Source organism: Trichoplusia ni, chromosome 25, assembly GCF_003590095.1.
Source record: "Trichoplusia ni isolate ovarian cell line Hi5 chromosome 25, tn1, whole genome shotgun sequence".
Taxonomy (NCBI): Eukaryota; Metazoa; Arthropoda; class Insecta; order Lepidoptera; family Noctuidae; genus Trichoplusia; species Trichoplusia ni.
Window position 1 is genome coordinate 2,405,292 of NC_039502.1, and position 19,837 is coordinate 2,425,128.

At 35.4% G+C, this 19,837-nt stretch overlaps 1 protein-coding gene across 4 annotated transcripts in view; it reads left to right on the top strand.

The window, feature by feature from the left end:
- The window catches only part of LOC113505374 (monocarboxylate transporter 12), a 35,941-nt gene extending 18,595 nt beyond the window's left edge, over positions 1-17,346 (top strand). For 2 of the 4 annotated variants that reach the window (XM_026888037.1, XM_026888040.1), the window contains exons 4-14: positions 2,812-3,059; positions 3,374-3,523; positions 4,699-4,857; positions 6,792-6,952; positions 8,204-8,276; positions 9,601-9,820; positions 10,521-10,699; positions 12,194-12,337; positions 12,672-12,750; positions 13,084-13,315; positions 13,665-17,346. In XM_026888037.1, the coding sequence (XP_026743838.1) occupies positions 2,812-3,059; positions 3,374-3,523; positions 4,699-4,857; positions 6,792-6,952; positions 8,204-8,276; positions 9,601-9,820; positions 10,521-10,699; positions 12,194-12,337; positions 12,672-12,750; positions 13,084-13,315; positions 13,665-13,863 (1,844 nt within the window). In that variant the 3' untranslated portion in view covers positions 13,864-17,346. The remainder of the gene's footprint in view (positions 1-2,811; positions 3,060-3,373; positions 3,524-4,698; positions 4,858-6,791; positions 6,953-8,203; positions 8,277-9,600; positions 9,821-10,520; positions 10,700-12,193; positions 12,338-12,671; positions 12,751-13,083; positions 13,316-13,664) is intronic. The other 2 variants (XM_026888038.1, XM_026888039.1) reach the window with 2 other exon arrangements.
- The last annotated feature ends 2,491 nt before the right edge of the window (positions 17,347-19,837 follow it).

Consider the following 19,837-nt stretch of genomic DNA (forward strand, 5'->3'; position numbering starts at 1 on the left):
TCGCTTTAACGTTAGCTTCGCTGTACGAGGAGGGGGATCGATTAGTATTAAAAAAAATGTAGCACGTTGTTACTGAATGTAAAACTGAATTTAAAACGCCTCGCGAATGGATTAAAATAGCCTACTACTGGATAAAAATAGAGATGAGTTAAAGATTATATTGAGCTTTATCAGGCTGATTGTTTTAATTGTTCGACCATGTGAAGTCCTACCATAGAGACTCAGTTGAAGGCTTGAAGGTCGTTAGAACATGGAACGCTTGGCTACATGCCAAATGTTGCCGACATGGCGCCTAACTAGGCTAGAATAGTCTTTAATTGCACATTGATACCGCATTTTTTTTTCAAATAAATTCTCGCTCTTGACAGTTCTTTACAATGTTGCACTTAAATCGTTGAGTATTAGGAATATCCGATCTGACCCAATTCTTGAATATGTTCGTGTGGCGAGCATTCAAGGTTTCAACGATGGAAAAACACGGCGACCATTTTGGTTCAATCATTTCAAAATCGAAATAATTTATCACATGACATTATCATGATATGGGTTATTTTATAAGTTATTTAATAATCTTTCAGTAAAGTCTTATCCTCACAATTACTAAAAACGAACCAAATAGGTAGTGTCAAGAAGTTATGAAAAATAGTTCTGATAATTAGCACGTCTGTTTAGCACCAATTTTAAATCCCAGTTGGCAGTCGACCGTTGAGATCATCGATTCTCAATGTCAAGACTATTCAGAAGCTGTTACCAGGTACTTCACGATCACCAAAGACGAAATCAATAACTTTTCAACGCTACTAATATCGAATTAGGGTATTGGTATATATCTCATCACTTTTTAGACAACGTGATCGACTGATTTCGTTATTTCCAGTATAATATACCATATAGTGTAGTAAAGTAACAAAAACCGTTTTTAGAAGACATTAGGTACTTGGGATTAACACAGTAACGAATATGGATATTTGATGTATGTACAATAAATTGTACATTGAGCCTATAGTGTTATTAACAACTTCACAGGTACAGAATATTTGGTCATTGTATTTTTAAGTGATAAATAAATGTTAGCAACTTGGCATACTGCATATAATCAAATATGAAAACAATTTAGTCTGTTAAGGATATCTGTTTGTTAACAGCAGAGTAGATAATTAAGTTTGTACGATTTCTAACAGATCTGTTTCAGTATGAAAACTTGCAAGTGCATATTAAGTTACGAAGGTAGTCCGCGTTTATACAAAATCTTAATTTCCTTGTAACGTGATATGTAAATGAATAAATTTTGAGTAACAGAGAGAATTTGGGAGAGGTATTTGTTCCACATCCGTGCCAGACTGACCATGCACAAAAAAGTTTCTACTAATTTTAAGTAATAATAGAGCGCTTCCAAGAATTACTAGAGGACGTTTGTACATTTATCAAGTGTATCCAACACAAGTATTTAATATTCTTGAGTTAATTTATTACATCATTTAACCTATATACGTTGTAAATTACTTCTGAATCTGGGTCTCCTATGCTCTTTGCATTGGCGAAGTGTCGATTCATTGTACCTTTTCCAGCTGCTAACATTGTATGTAAATTAATGATTAATTATTTTGTCGAGAAAAGTGGAATATCGCACTGGGAAATGACGCATGCGTACAGTGGCGACGACCTCTTTGAAGCAGGCAACAACCCATATGCGCCTTTGTGCGGTTTCAAATACTGATTTGTGGGCTGACAACAAACTGAGTCATCGTATCATGTTCTGAATTCATTGTTTAGTTCGCGTAATACAGCAATAATCTAAATGGATTACGATCACGTAATTAAATGTTATGGCGTAACGCATTCTCGCTTATTTTATGACGTTTCGAGTCCTAGCGGCGCCTTAAGATGTTGCCTAGTAACGTGTCAAGGTCGCAGACAAATGAAGTCAGAAGGGTTACCTCCTTGGAGACCCGTCGCGACGCCATTGTCAACGTGGGAACGTCTGGATACGATTAATATAAAATTTAAACAACCGTACACCACGTGGGTAATTAGATGCATAGATGTTTTTTGTTTAGACTCAACAGCAAAATTTCACGCTGTGGGGGTGTCTTAAAATAGGCAAATGTGTATCTTAAAATTATTTAATTAATTTAGCATGAAATAAAATATTTCCATAGAATATAAAATATCGACGTTTAATTTTTCATTTATACACTTGCATTAAATTATCATAGCAAAAATAAACTTATAGATTTTGCAAAAGTAAAGAAAGAACAAAACTAATCAGATGTCAATGTCCACGAGAAGTGAGATATCAGTAATAGCGTGACGATTCCTCTTTTTATATCACTCGCCAAATTGTACGTGACGTAGACACCTCATGCAAATTGGTCAAAGTTCCCTGTAATTTGGGATACTGCCAAATTGAGCAACGGCTACTAATCATAGTGCTTCACCTCTTTGAAGATTCTGATTTGCGTAGTGACGCGGGTTTTATCTAAACACATGCATGCATGCTGATTTATCAGTCGGCGCTCTTACTCATTGTGAAAACAAACTTTAATGGCGACACAAAGAGCTTTCAAAACAAGAATTTTCCTTGACACTACTTCACCTTCCGAGTTCAATGTACTCAGCAAAATGAGAGCTCACGTGAAACTTACTAAAAGGGTCTGGTTGTGGTTGGTTTAATTAAAAAGGTATCTCAAGGTTCAACTTAAAGACATAAGTTATGTGTAAAAACGTTGACCGAAAATGAACAGGCAGAAAAATTAAACAAAAATTATTTACGAGTGGATAATGTTTGAAATGAAAATCTCTTTGTTACAGGTCTCGGATTTGGTATGATCTACCTACCATCAGTAGTGGCAGTGGGCTACTACTTCGAGTCTCGGCGATCCCTCGCTACCGGCATAGCTGTGTGTGGCTCAGGAGTCGGCACCTTTAGCTTTGCCCCCCTTGCAGCACTCCTGCTTAATGAATTCGGGTCCTGGCAAAATGCTAACTTCTTGCTCGCCGGATTGATCCTTAACTGCGCGGTCTTTGGTGCTCTGATGAGGCCTTTGGTCTATCCTAAGGTTTGTACATACATCAAAGTAGTTAATCATTGCAAATTCTTAGAAATCCAATAAGGATTTATGTTCCACATGTTAATTAATGGAGTTGAAATAATGAAGTTATTAAAGTAAATGATTTTCAACGAGCGTTATTTACGACGGTAATCCCGTGCGATAAATACGTGGAAACGATTAAATTGTACTTGTGTACTTATCGATCTATTAGTACCAATTGATGACTCTGTATTCTACAAATAGAATTACGAAACATTGTTCTATACTATAAGAAAAAGTTCTAAAGCAAATTTGATTTTCGGAATTGTTAAAAATTACAGACCTCAGGCGAAAAGCCTTTACTACAACGTATGGCTGAAGAAAAACGCCTACAAATGGAAAGGGGTTCTATCGGTGGATCATATTTTGTGGTCCAATTACCCGATGGTACTATGGAGAAGAGGCTGAAGGTGAACGTAGTAGACGATTCTGTATGTAGTTGCTTTCACTAATACTTTTCTAGTTCTAAGGTGGTGGGGTATTCCTAGCAGAAGGCTAGACACTTTTCAGTGGTCTCGTTTTTTCGCTTGTTGTGCTAACAAAATTTGAAGCATGTTTTGACTTCGTATGTATGTACGTGCACTAAGTTAGAATTTATTGGCAATTATCTGGACTCAGTTTCGGTAGTTATTATACGAAAGAGCCACTATAATTTAAAGAGAAGAATTTCAATGATTTCACGCGTGATAAATCCCTTGAATTTCAAAACAAGAGGGATTTGTTATCTTAGTTTTAGTTTCCCAGTTCAGATCATTTATGAGCTATATGAGAACCTCCTTTCTTTGAAGTCGCTTAATGAACGAAAGGACCAAAATACTGTTAGTTTTATTTTACAAAGGGTGCGAATTACAAGACTCATTTCACTTCTACAAATTATAATATGGATTCTAACACGAAAATCACAAATTTTCTTTTTCTGTCCCTTCTATAAAATTCCTATTCAACCAAATTACTAATTTGCTGGAATTGCTGCATAAAATAGACTTGTCTAGAAATAGTACGTTTTACAAATAGACTCGGTTTCTACTTATAAGCGATACGGTTCTCTGAATCGTCGTCGTACTGCGAAACAAGTTCATATATTATGCAGCGGTTTCATGCTTTGTTGAGGGCAATGCCTTCAAATGATTGGCAAGCTTTCCCCTTTTCTTTTGTCCCTATTATTACTGTGAAGTGAATTGTTATCGAGTGTATTTTCCAATCTCTTCGAACTACGGGAAGGGACCGATGCATGCAAGCAGTAGCTGTTGTTTGAAAACTTTAGATGTCGCATCGCACTGTAGTTGGCACCGCTTGAAAACTCTCTCTCTCTCTAAGCTTACATAGATGTCTACCTCTTAGAAGCCAGTTATACCTTGATACGATGACATTAGAGTACAAATAGGTTTAGAATTAGAACTAAACGAACTCCAGTCATGTTTTCAATCCCAATTTTAATATGGAAACCAAATCTTCCTCCAAAACTGTCATTGGCTTACCAAAATTTTACGGGATTCAAAATATTTCTGGGGACTATATAAACTAGTTAAAGCATGTGATTCGATCGTATCTCAAGGTATGACATGTCCCACACTTTACACTTAACAAAAAGCCTTTGCGTCACCAGGCACCATTAAACATCGACCCTGGAGTACATTCGTCTCTGAACCTGGAAGCTTTAGCCCGCGTACCGACCGTCCCTAACATGCCTGGAGTACCGACAGTGCCTACCCTGCCTACTATCACTGAAGCTAAAGTTGCTGATGACGGTGGTGATAAGAAAAAGGTATGTATTTGTTTGCTATTTAAAGCCGCGTCCAAACTGAACATAAAGTCAGTCGCTGACTGTCCTCAAGTCTCATGCATTTTATTGTTTTTCATACATGGTAACTTTTTTGTTTACACCCGACTGAAAATTGGACCATCGATAGCTGACTGACATGTTTTGTATGAACGCGTCTTAAAAAAAATCCTTTATTTTCAATTACGATGAGATTCTAATCCGTTGCCTTTTTATTTTCTGTTAGCTACAAAAGCAGAGAACGCTGCTTTTTTCATACTGTTTTGCTTTCCCTTTAACATTTATTCACTTTTGAAGCTTTCATAATTATCAATCACTCACTTATACATATTTTATTAAATAAATATACCTAATGTTACCTTCACTAAGTGCGGTATTACATTATAGTAATTATAGATGTTCTAGACCAGACAATATTAATATAGGTTCATGATAAGGAGCATGCAATTGCGCAATTGTTATAATAATATTAAAGTACGTAGCTCTACTTACCTATCTTTTACGAATATTACTATGTTATGATAAAATATTGACTGTGAGCGATGTCTGAACAACCTACACTATACACGATAAACACATACATAGGTAGTTCGGTCAATAACAAACAGATGAACGTGTCTAATACGTGACATTATGAATAATCCGAAAAAGGCGAGGCTATTTAAAAACATCAATAAAAACATAATTACCTATCAATTTTAAGTGTGTTTAAATATAACAAACAAAAGACTCAAACACGGAATGATCTTCAGGTCAAAGTCAAAGTCACTAATCATAAACTGCTTGCATAAACAATGACTAATAAATATAAAGTACCTGTTAAACTTTATTAATAATTTAATTTATCAATAATTTATTGTGAAATTGTAAACGTTTACTTGTAATTTCACTTTTACCCTGCTATTTGGTAAACTGTAATGTAGGTAAGTTTTAATTAAATTAATGACTCTTTTAATAGAGTCACGCAATTTATGTAAATGATATGTATATATACTTCTATGACGATGTGCAGTAGAAATATGTGTTAGTCGGTAATTTTTTTAGCTGCCATTATCGACATAAGCATAATTGTAATTTTTCTATAGAAACCCGAAGTAAAGTCATCAGGGCCCCAATTCTGCTATTTACAACGGACGATGAATGAATGAAAATTGGCTTAAAATGACCTTTTTTGTATCTTTTCCTACAAAATAATTGGAAATTCAGTACGAGACGGCACACTGAAATTCAAAAAAATGAATTTCCAATTATCGTTTTAACAAAATGCTTAAGAAAATAGGAATAATTTCAAATGTAATCCAACTGCTATTCATTTTTCGGCCGTTTGAAAGCGAAGAATCGGGTCCCTGGGCGACTTTTAAGTCTTCATGTGACCGCTACAATTACAGGACAAGAGCACTCAAATGAATAATATTGATTTCCTTTAAGCTGGCACCTATAACAATAAATATAAATATAGGTAGAACGTAGGTACGTTCCGTATGTTAAGGAAAATCATTCAAGTGCTTATCGCCTCATGCAAATCATAAATGGCAGCTAATAGGGCAGCATATAAAGTCAATATTTTACGTCGTTTTATGCGGTAATAACATAATGCATCATTCTATTATAATCCCAGTAGGTATATGCGTTCGGTCATGCGCCATACTATTAATACTTAAAAGACAATAAAGTGTACTATATCTGTATTTCTATTCATTTTAATGACATTCGATTAAAATTGATTGATATCACAATTTTTATCATACCCTCTATAATACATACACGTAACTTCTTGTTTAAAACAAACAGCCTGTATACTAAGTCAATATTTTTTACAAGCTATCGCATTGATCATCAGATTTACCCAGCAATAGGTTCACAAATCATCCAACTCATGCTATTATTCATTAAAATAAACATGCATTCGTACGTTCTAGGGAGAGAACGGAAACCTGACAGTCAACCCTCAACATCAGATGTCGCGCAACGTGTCATCGCCTGCGTTCAGCGCGCACGCCCCCGGCCTACCCAAGAACGGTTCCGTGCCCTTCTTCGACAGACAACGCAAGCAAAGCACCGGCGACAGGTCCGGCGATAGGTAGTAGATGATCTTTTATAGGGAGAGCCTTGCGGTGGAGGGGTTAACTATACTGGTATAGTACGCAACTAGTCATTATGGTACCTAGGTGGAGGCGTTGAGACAGCTGGCATGCCCGCTTGATAACACATACATACGTGTATTCATTGACATGATAGGTGAATTCGTCACAAGTACTGGTATAGTAGGCAACTAGTCAACCATAGTCATACATTTATTTTTATCTAAATCATGTTTATCTTTGTGTGTTTCAATGTTATCTATCTTATTTAGAGTTTGGAGAGTGGTGGATATATGAAAAATGGTATAGTACGCAACTAGTCAACCATATTTATTCATATTGATATAATTTCCACCTTTCATCCAACGGCACGCTTCATGTGTTTTTGTATATTTTCTTGATTATAAACTTTAGATATTTTGCTTTGTACTGGTGGTATTGAACGCAACTAGTCAACAATCAACAAGTATTATGATATTATGTGCATAATATTTATAACTACTATGAACATACTCAGTTAAATAGTCAGTTTCAGGCATATACACATTGCTAAAATTAAGACAGCTATTATATCCCTCAAAATATTAGTGATATCACTAATCATTTAAGCAATATACGACTACTAATCATGTGATACTATTGCTCTATTAAATGCATATTCCTTCAGAATTGTTTGTCTGGCATAAATACAAAACGACACACAATATCTTTTATTATAAGTAGACTTGACTGGTGAAAACAAGCATGAATGGCGTCGCAACACTTTGATCAAAGGTCTGATTGAACCGACTGCATAGTAAAGAACGAAAGAAAGAAACATTTATTTGTAAGAATGTAGTACAATAGGTGGTTTTTATAGTTTGTAGTCTCTTACATTCTACCGAATCGGTATATATCTAATTTATGTAATATATATTAGTTTCGGCATATTTTTTTAATATTTCATTAACAAAATAATGGATCTGTAGGTATACATATACATCCATAGATAGCAAAAATGCAATATTGTGAGGCACATTAAGATATTTCCTTTTTATTCATTTTGTCATCGTTTTGTATAGTGTTATTACAATAACTCAATTACTAAAAAATATGCTTTTATCATAAAATATCATTAATGTTTCACAAGCCTGTAAATAAGGTTTATATATCCTCTAATCAATATACAAATGTTTTTGTTAAAAGGTAAGTAAAACAATAAATTTTAAGTTTGGAGAATATAATGTAACAATTTTTATGTTCAATTTCAGGTTCAAGCCCTCCCTAGCCGCAATCAAAGCTACTTCCAAAACTTCAATGAACAGCCAATACCGCAATGCTGACGTAAGTAATTTAAAAATAAATAAATTGTACTTTTACTATCGTTAATATTTCAGCTAAGTCTGGTTGCATTAAGTACTTTTCCAAAAAACCCAAATGTATTTCTAAATAGGTTTGTTGAGGAGTCTTGTATTAACAAGAGTTCTTTTTGGTCGTTATTGTTCATTATCGTTTTAATACATTTCAATTACTCCTCGTAACTAGCCATGGTTATCTAAAATATTCACTTTCACATATTAGCCAACAAAACCGTCAGTATCATTATCATCTCGCGTCGGAAGTGTAGGGTACCCTAAATAACATTAATTTATGTAAACAACGCCCAACTAAATGAGTGTTGAAATTGTATTTAGTTCAAAACAATTGACCCAATTCTCAACAGCAATAAATAAATTGTTACCAAGGGCAATAATATGGTCATATCCCACGTGCGATTGTTCTACGAAACTTGGATGCGTGGCCTTGAACTTTTGTTATTGTCTGCCAAATTGTCCGAATGACTGGCAACCCTCCAATACAATATTGTTCCGTGTATATTGCAGATCTTTGCAAAACTTTAAACGACCAGTGTCATTATTTTACTAGGAAACCGTGTCATCAATCATGAGGAATGTTGTAGAAATTTATTAACAAGACTAAAATTATGAATCATATGCCACATGGCTGATATCCAACTGTAAACACTTCGCTTGTAATGAACTCAAGTGCCTTTTGCGGCTGGCTTTTCATTTGTGTATTGGTAGACTCATAAAAAGTGTCTTTCAACATGTAATAGGAGTAGTTAGTTCAGACATTGATAGGAATTTAAATAATCAGCTTTACTCTTGACCATGATTGTATATTAACTACGTACTAGAACCCAATTCTAAAAACCATATGACTATAGAATTTTATAGTGTACCTACCTATTTTTATTACCAATAATTAATTTAATAAAATAATGTATATTCATTAAATAAAATGACAATAGGCTTATAACAATGCCTTTGCGGATAAAGTTATAAATAATCAAACAATAAGCATGTTTTTATACCTGTACGCGACATGTATTATACAACAATGAATAAGGATGATCATTAATCATAAAAATAGCATTTTAATACGTTTTGTTTCCAATCGACTTCAAGTGGGAGATCCTTTTTATGTTTGTCACCTCAGAACTCTGGGCTAACCGATTTCATTCATTCGTTAAACGTGAAATATTATGTATAAATTTCATCAAGTTCAGCTCAGTAGTTTTTATTTGAATAATACTTATTTTAATAAATAATGTTAGTAAGAATATACTTTTTTAAATAATTAATATATTTCCTTATTTATTGTACAGGGTGATACAGAAAGCATGATGTATAACTCGAAGCTGTCTGTGGCCGGTCCTCGCGAGCCATCCCGTATGGTTCGTCCGATGTCTCGTAAAGACATCTTCTACTCGGGGTCGGTGCTCAACCTGCCCCAGTACCAGAGTCAGAAGTCGCTGCAGGGGTACAGGAACTCAGTACTTAGTCTGCCACAGAGCAGGCAAACTGGTGACCTGGAGAGACAAGAACGTAAGTGTTCAATCTAGTTTTTTGTTTATTATATCGAGATTTGAATACGAAAGAAAATGAATAATCAATCAGGAACTGAAATAATGGAGTCCATCTAAAGACAATCTAAGGTAATATTCTTAAACTTAAAGCAGTTATTAAAATTCAGCATGAAAAGACGAATACTAGTAAATTTTTATCTAATATCGACTGTACTGGCGCATTGGTACTTGCTATAATGTCGATAAAGGAAATCATAATCGTTTCTTCCATCAAACATTACACACCAATTCTCCTGCTAAATCGCAATGCAACATCTGAGGTTTCCAAATGTACATTCATACCTATATTGATATTTATGATCAGTAAAAACGACATATTCATTTAAAAATATCTAATGACTAGCTGTTACCCGCGACTTCGTCCCCGTGGGTAGAAGATATAAGTTATGATTTAGGTATACCTGCCCGGTTTTTTTTCACAATTTCCATTTTATCTTAGCTCCTATTAGTCGCAGCGTGATGGTTTATAGCCTAAAGCCTTCCTCGATGAATGGTCTATTAAACACAAAAAGAATTTTTCAATTTGGACCAGTAGTTCCTGAGATTAACGCGTTCAAACAAACAAACAAACAAACTCTTCAGCTTTATATATTATATATTAGTATTAGTATTAGTATTAGTATTAGTATAGATTAGTATAGATATACTCAAATTTTCAGAATACGACCTCTGCCCCTGCTTGCACTTACCCGAGTCCTTCAAGACCGCCCTGTCCTCCATGTTGGACGTGAGCCTGCTGCGCGACCCCGCCTTCATGTTGATCGGCGTGTCTAACATCTTCGGCATGGCGGGACTCTACGTGCCCTTCGTGTATATTGTCGATGCTGCTAGGCTGAGTGTGAGTATTTGATGATGTGATATGAGTAAATACACTACAGTCTTGTAATAAGGCGTATCATGATTCGTAATAGGAATTTGGTATGTTTAGATGACCTTCTTTATTTTGTATGTTTCATAATGTTCAGACACAAATTACAAAAAAAGAACACGCGTTCCGTGGAAATTAGAGAATCGGTCACCGGTGACCGACAAGGTGTAGCTCATTAGCTAAGATAAATAATTTAAACCAACTATTTGAATTAGCTAATCACATCTACCCTTGCGTTGTCGACTTTAACTCATAAAATGGAATTCAGTGTCTATTATTGGAATAATATCAGTGTTACAATTAAATTACCGTTATTAACGTTAAATACAAATTAAATGCCGGTATTTAACTCTATGCAAGTAATTTAGTTGATAGCTAATTATGAACTGGCGGTCTAGGATTATTGATATTGTAGTAGTAAAACACTTTCTCGTTTATTAAGTGTTCAAAGTACAGAGGGCCTACTATCTCCACTTAAAGTAATAATATTGCAGCTGGAGAAGAGAGGAGATATGTAGTGGACTATCAAGCTTCCAAAAATACAATTATATTACTTCAAGTTATGGCGGTAGACCGTCACTAACCAAGACCGAAACTGAAATACGAATGCTTTAGTAGAAATCTCGAAATATTTCTTAAGATACTTAATTTTCTTGCTAATTAGGGAGCGATGATATAACAATGTTCTTGGCATATGTGTGTGCGGTCACGTGAATGTTTTGTTTTCAAGTACAGTAGTAAGTCATGCTTTCTGTTATAAATAGCCATGGTTTTTGCACCCGACGTAGAAGGTGTGTGAATTATTAATACCCAATCGCGTATAGTTACATACTTTGTTGAATTGTGAACGTCAATTTAGTATTAGTATTGTTTACAGTATCATATGACGTACCATGCGATCTAATTTTTATGCCAAATATTTACACGAGGCAAGGCAAGTTTTCAATACTCTACAGTTTAGGAATCTAAGGCACGCCTCGTTGCAGACTTAATGTCGTCGTTTGTCGTAGACTTGAGTCACCTCGTGGACTTAAATGTAAAGTTCACTTGTGATAGTAACCGTGCATTGCAATTTCGGTTTATTGTGTAAAACGTGGCTAAACTACAACTGCACAAGTTGATCGATCACAGATTAAGGTACACTTCGTGCGGTCGGTCTCTGGATGGGTCATGGTTTGACAGTAGTTACGGGTAGTCGGAATTTTAAGTCTGATAACCAGGTAAACCTTCTAAGCCAGGTAATACCATTAATCCGTAATTATCAGCAACTCAGACTAAATGTCAGAAATTAAATTAAAAAACCTTGTTTACCGCGGTCCCTCTACTTTGATTACGAGAACAAGAAGACTCTCAGCAATGTAACATTATTACTGATTGATTTGATGGAAGCTACCTGGGTATTGTCATTTAGGTGAAAAAAGAGGAACATATCACAATTAATAATATTGATTTTACAATCTACAGGGTGTGGAGCCATCCCAAGCGTCTTTCTTGCTGTCCATCATCGGTATCACCAACACGTTCGGGCGTATCATCTGCGGCTGGGTGGCTGACTTCCCCTGGATGGACTCGCTCTTGCTCAACAATGTCTGCCTCGTTATTGCCACGGTAAGATTTTATACATTACTATTATTTCCAGTCTAATCTTCTTGTTCTAACTACTAGGCAAACTAGGTTTCTACTACTACTAGGTTTCATAGCTTACATTGAATTTAAGAGTTTTTATGCCTTGTAGGAAGGTAACTAACTAGTCAGTACCTACTTGTATGGGCGCGTTTTATGCTGATTTATGTAGATGACTAAAAAAAACAATAAAATTAGAGACTATATTATACAGCACTAAAGTCATCAGGTCACCTAAACAATATATGTTTTTGTGTCATCTTTATCATCATGAATTATATGACAATCATACCCTTATTATATGTATCTACATTTCCAGATATCAGTTGGATTGACTCCCTTCTGTTATTCCTACGCAACATACGTCGCAATCGCCATAGCTTTCGGAATCGCTATTTGTAAGTATTCTACAATTAGACATTCAACTTTCAAGGCATGCCTCCAAACTCTGCATGCCTACTGGTAAAAAACTGGATCATTAATTATTTATGAACAGCCTCGACACATCGTCACAAACAAAATTTACCGGAACCTGTCATCAATATGAGATCCGTAGTTAAACAAACAGATTTTTTCGCAAAATTCAACCTTACGCACGTGATTAAAAGTTGTTTTTCTTAGATAAGTAGTTTCTAAGATAGATAAGTTCCATACCGTTTCAAAGTGGTCGGATAGGTCGTTAACTTTATGAAATGCATAAAGTAATACTAACATCACCATTAAATTCCCAGCGGGCTACATCTCCCTGACCTCCATCATCCTGGTGGACCTGCTGGGCCTGGACAAGCTGACGAACGCGTTCGGTCTGCTGATCCTGTTCCGCGGCGCGGCCGCTATGATCGGGTCCCCGCTGGCCGGCGCCGTGTACGACGCCACCAAGAACTACGACGCCTCCTTCTACATGGCGGCCGCCTTCTTCCTGGCTAGTACTCTGACGTCATTTGCCGCTCCATTGTTCCGCAGGTACGTGGTTTGTTATAGTAAAGTATGTAGGTTTTGGAGAAAGATGGAAAGAGGTATAGATATTTTTTTTCTTGTTTCTGTGAGGATATGGTAATGGGCTTGTTAAATCCTTAACATTTTGTTATTTTTATGTTATTTTAAACTATGTGAAGGTTTGTCAGAAATTGGTTTATTTAACAAACTTTGACCAAAATTATATACATCAAAAAATCTTGACTGTGTTACATTTAGTTTGCTCCTAATTTTATTTAGTGACAAAATAAAGTATTAACAGGAGTTCTATAAAATATCTTAAAATCACATTCTGTTCATAAAAACACATCCATCCAACATGTTATTCTCCCCACAGAAAACCCGAAGAAGTCCAGCAGCCGATGGACATCCTGACGCCCATCGACGAGGACCTGGAGGAGGGCGACGAGGAGGACGAGGACGACACCCCCATCACTATGGGCGCGCCGCACATCACGCGCACGGCCGCCTCGCCCGACACGCCGCCGCCGCAGCCGGCGCCCGCCAGCTCCGCCGAGCGGGAGAGCGTGCTGTGAACACAGCTAGCTGCCGAACTACACACACAGATAACAAGCACAGGACATTCGCTTTTTCATTATTAAATGATGCATGATGCGAGTCGAACTGACGTCAGCGGCCGTGCATCTCGCGACCCCGCCGCGTTCTTCCGATAAATACGCGGGAGTCAACATTGCATCATTTAATACAGGAATTCAGAATTCAGGAGCATTCAGAAAGCCTATGACCTACTACTTCGTTTTGAGGTGGACGAAGCTACGTGTCGTCTCGCTTACACATCTACGAAAGTGTTGCTATGAGAGGTAGCGCTAGGCCATCTGATGTCAAAGCTATTTTCTGTCCGAATGTGTTTAAATTGTTAATCTGATTATGGTGATAGTTCTTGTTTGTTGGCTGTATCATAGAAAACTAACTAATGTGTGAGTATATGTTACAATATAATCGCAAATTTAAAGTAAAATGAACGTTGATAGAATGATTTCAATACCCCATTTACATTGTAGCATTGCTACATCATTCGATTCTATTGTAACATGTAATCCAACTCTTCAAAGAAAATCTGTGTCATGCATATAAATGTCGTCGGCTCAGGTGCTCGTAATTTGCGTCTTTCTCTTGAAACGATATGTGATCTTTTATAAACTATGCTCATATTAAATTCTACGTCTTCTATACTTTTAAGAACCTATGTAAATTATTTATTTAGATGCTTTCGTAGTTGTCCAAATCATTTATTATAATTTTAATTACTCTTGCAACACCTGCTGGCCGATGATGTATCTACCTCCAATCATTGGGCGTTTATGAAACGAAATTATAGTTGATTCGGTATACTATAAGATTTCACGAACCCTTTTATTCTCCAATAATTAAATAAATTGAACGATCTCATTACATTGGAGACGCTGTGATGAAGGTTTCTTGAAATCCACTTAGATATTTAACAATTCGTACGATTAAACTGAAAAGAGGAAACGACGAAATGACTTATTTTCTGACAGTAATGTACAGTGCTATTAATTAAGTTAATAAGTATTAGAAAATGACTCATTTTGTTGACAAACACAACATAAAATACGATAAAAACTTACTTCTATGTGAAGATTTATACGAAGTTACCATAAGTTAATGACATAATTAAATACTGGAATTGACTGCAAGCAATAAAGCGTATATACGCTTTGCATTTTAAAATATTAGAAGGGATATGTAAGGTTCTATATTCCAATGTGCCATATAAATGTCGTGGTGCTAACGTCAACCCAAGTTACAAGCGATGTTAAAACATTCAGTGACTAATACTCAAAGCACTGCAGAGTTTTGTGAACACAAATTATAAATGTCCATATTGTCATTAGCAATAATGTTAGTACTTATAGGGTATTGAGTACTTAGCAGACTTACATAGACATGTAGAAATTTCACCTTCTATACAACTGATGTGATGGTATATTTTTTCTTTAGCAACGGACAATAAGATTATCTCTGAAGGTCTAACTCATATTTCATTCAAACTTTTGACTCCATTAAAGTTCTACAAATATATCAATGTAAATAATATGCACTCTTGTAAATATGTTGCAGTAAGGACATGGGGACTTAAAAGAAAGAATTTCGCGTCCTGTAGAGATTAAAACGGCTTAAATTTTTACACTCATATGACAAAGATTGATGAACTGACTGACAAGGGTGGGTAGTCCTTAACTGTATGCTAGATGCCAATTTTAAAATAAGGCATTCTTCGTGTTTTGAGGTGAAGCTAGGGACTATCAATTATTATGATTAAACCTATTATAATATTATATAGTGTGTGTATATGGTGTTAGAGTAGCAATTGCCTTTTAAACTTGCTAGACTCTGTGAACTTTTCATACACTTTTTTTAAACTCTACAAAGCACTTTTTAAGCATTAAAGTACAATGCGAACGGCAGCGTTATCTTCATTATATATCTTCGACATTGTATAGAATTCTTATAGTGCCATTGTAACGAACAACAATTTGTGTAAATACGCTAATGTTAAGTGAGTTTACATAGATGAGTAATGTTGAGTAAAATGTAACGCAGTCAATTTTACGCGCATCATACATGCATCCGAACACTTCCTGTTAGGTGTCGTCATATATGGCTTTATGTACTTGCCACATTAGTGTGTATATATCTGAACTATAGATATATATTTTTGTCATAGATATTTTTTGTCAATAAACTGCATAATTTAGCTTTAAGCATTAGGTATAATAATTATGTACTTTATGATTAGGAAAGTGGAAGGCAATTAACTGTTAGGAGAAGGTATTATGTGATAAACATGGAAAATATATTGAAATATTTCTTTTTTTAACAACCTGTATTGTATGCCTATAAGTAAACGATAATTTTAATGAAATTTCTTTTTAAGGTTAATGTAATCTGATATGACGTTACAAAGTGTATAGAACGTATTAAGAAATATTCAGAAAATATGAATTAATGTTACTGTTGTTATATAGCTTTATGTAAAAACCAAAAGTGTTATTATGTTTTTAAGATTAAAAATTATTTAGGAGTCGAGATGTAACTGTAACCGAACTGTCGACTGAACGCAAAGGTTTGTCGTCGGTCTTACAGAGAGAAATCAAATAGAAATCATGTCGACTACGATATATTTTGGTCTGACTTCTACGACCGTGAAACAATCATGAATTTGTAATATCTCATGATTATTTTTAGAGGCGATTTTTATGTATTGACATTGAATAAAGCACAGAGAAGCACATTATAACATTGTTCATTGTGAATGTTTAATACTTACATACAAAATGTATATTACAGTATATTATCCAGTATTGGCTCAAAGTATTGTTTATGTATTCATTGAGAAGTTAACGAGCTGTTTACCTATTAGTTGTATTTGTGATTTGTTGAAATTGTTTTGATTGAGCGCATGCATTCATTAGTTATTAAATTATAATATCGATTTATGGTTTTATTTGCCGTTTTATATATGTAAACAGCTCAGTGGTGTGTTGTATAATGTATGTTTAACATTTTAACTGCGTAGTTGCACTAACGTGTTTGTATCATGTGACTTTATCTACAGTTTCTAGATGAATGAATTGTAGATTAGCAGAAGTAAGCGTAGTCTTGTTTTCGTTTATAAATTTTAATGGCTACCTCATTACTGAACATTGACCTTACAACTCACAAGTGACCGGTCAAAGGCATTAAGATTGAAATTGTTTTAGTCTCAAAAGTAGCAGTTTTCTAAAAGAAAGTTATACAAAAATCCACATTTGTTATTTTATACGCGTATTTCGAAGTGTTTTTGACTAATATGAATTGTTTTCAAGCTATAAGCAGTTAAAATATTAATATATACAATTAAATTTATTATCAGAAGGAGTGCGCACGCCTCGCTTGCGCTAAAGGTAAAAAGTTGCAAAGAAGCTTATTGTTGACAAAGTCCACCGAAATCTTTTGTAAATAACAGATTCATTAAATGATAATGATGACTGAAATTGACAGTTTTATTATTGACACCCTATATAAAAAAATATCTTTTCAAATGAAGATCGGAAGGTATAATTTAGGACGAATGATACATATAGTAAGAGAAGTGTCTGAGCAAGTGGAATAGAGTCACTAGACACTGGGCCTCGTGCCTTCAAATGCCTGCGACCTTTTTCCTCACGTAGATAAGACTCAAAATTATTTGTATATACTATAAACTATCGGTGAAAATTGACTCTTACTATCTGAGATAGATATATATACGAGTTTGTCTAAGGCCAAAACACAGGTATATAAATAGCAATGCCGCGCTTGACACCTCTGAGCATCGCTATCATATCTGGTAACTTTATATTTTGTGCCAACAATTTACCTCAATACTGAAAATAACATTATAGCATTAACTACTTTTTATAGTAATCAAGACTTACAAAAATACTTCAAGGCAATGAGAGTCATAATAACGTTCATAAACAAAATAAAAGCCATCATCACATTAAATACTTGTTATATGTACCTACGTATAATGTGGACTTATTATTTGACCATACTTTAGCTAAGTCTTTGGCATTTTCTACATAGAGCTGTGGCTGGCTCTCCATTCTCATCACAAAGGCCTTAGGGTCGGCTTCCATTCCAACTAGATGCAGCTAAGTACCAGTGTTTTACAAGGAGCCCTTGTTTATCTGATCTCCTCGACCCAGTTACCTGGGCAATACGGCATCCCTTAGTAAAATTGGTTGTCTGTTTTTTTAGCTCTGGACTACCCGTAATGACTTTGCAAGCTGTGTTAATTACACCCATTACGGACCCACAATTTAAGATGCCTCCCGAAACACGAAGGCACCCGTTATAACATAGATGGTCACCCATCCATAGACCTACAAGCATTAAGCTTAGCTTAACCCGTGATGGATAAACTTTTGCTGTTGTAACTTGACACGAGCCACGCCACAGTTCTATAAAATTAATTATTATCTGTAGGTATGTATTTATGTCAGTCAGTCATTCACAACTCATTGCGATATTATTGCAACTTACGTTCCCGTGAAATGATTGAGTCTGTCTGTCGTACCGTTTACTATCAATGTAATATCGTACAAGCGAACCAATCGGGTACAATTGACCCTCACGAATTGATATCTAACCGCCTACGACTACCGTAACGGGTTAATTCATTACATCAGCAGTTCAACACTTTCAATTATATCCTACGGCCTCAAGGGTGAGGAATGTTCATTTTTTTATTAGTTATTACCTTCAGAATAGTTCCGAGCAATATTCTCGGTATACTGCGTCAAAGGCCGTTTCTGGCGTCATAACTAATTGTTTTAAGGACATGTAATTTTTATTATCACGTTTTCGTTGACACCAATTGTTCAGGATTTGATAAGGTTGGAAAATCAGTGTAATATTTATGACAGTGCAAGTAAATTAAGAGTGGTTTTACGTGCCCGCTGTGCCCAGTTTTATGTAATTTGGTGTGGAGGTAGCTTGGATTAACACATAGCCTTTTTCTCTGACTTCGTTAAAAGAGGGTAAGGTAAAGCTCCTGGCAGGCGCAGCCGCTAGCGTACTAAGACACAAACCCTGATGACGTAGCACAGTGGTTCAGGTTTATCTACCCGTTCTCTCGCCAGCAAAACTTAGGGTGCAATATTTTTATGACAGTTACAGATTTTGCAAAAGAGCCAGAGATTCCGATATTATTTTTTCTATTCTCCGTATCATTTTATGGACAATAAACTATGTACCGGGCATAAATAAATAAATAAGTAACATATCAATAGGGCTGATTATAAAAAATTATGTTAGAATACTAGACTTATAGTACCCGACAAGTTATCATGATTGATTGAATAAAGTATAGATTGACATCATAATGGACACGATATTGTGTATTTCTGAGGATTTCCTTCAGGTTTTCCTTATCCGCGTATCGGGTATTACTTGCGGAAACCATTGTGGTTCTAAGAAGTTAATTCGTTGTCTCTACTAATTAAAGTTCTAAATAATGCGCGTTTTGTCGATTCTTAGAATGATTACGATCCATGCAAGGATAATGTAGAACCTCAGTCATTTTTTTTGCTTTAGACAAGTGACATTTTATCAATCGTTAACACTGATAGGAGTGATAGGATAGCTCTTATTTTTAACCTTAAGGTAGCGACAAGGCTAAGTAGATTTACCTACTTAATTTTATTTGCAGCGCATTTTACTAACATAAAATTCACATACACAAAGAATATCTAAACTTAGAGCACGAATTTGTGAATACTGATGATATTCAGGGATTGAACCTGCAACACGTCAGACAGTCGTAACTAATGCTAGTTACGACTGTGTGATGACCTACACTACTCAACTATCCGTCAGTCCGTAGATGTAATATATGCGATATAGTTAATTGATAGGTGTACAATACAACTAGTTTTATACCGGACTTGTGATATAGCCAGGACATAAGACACTTCCTGAGTTAATTTCCGCCATAGACCG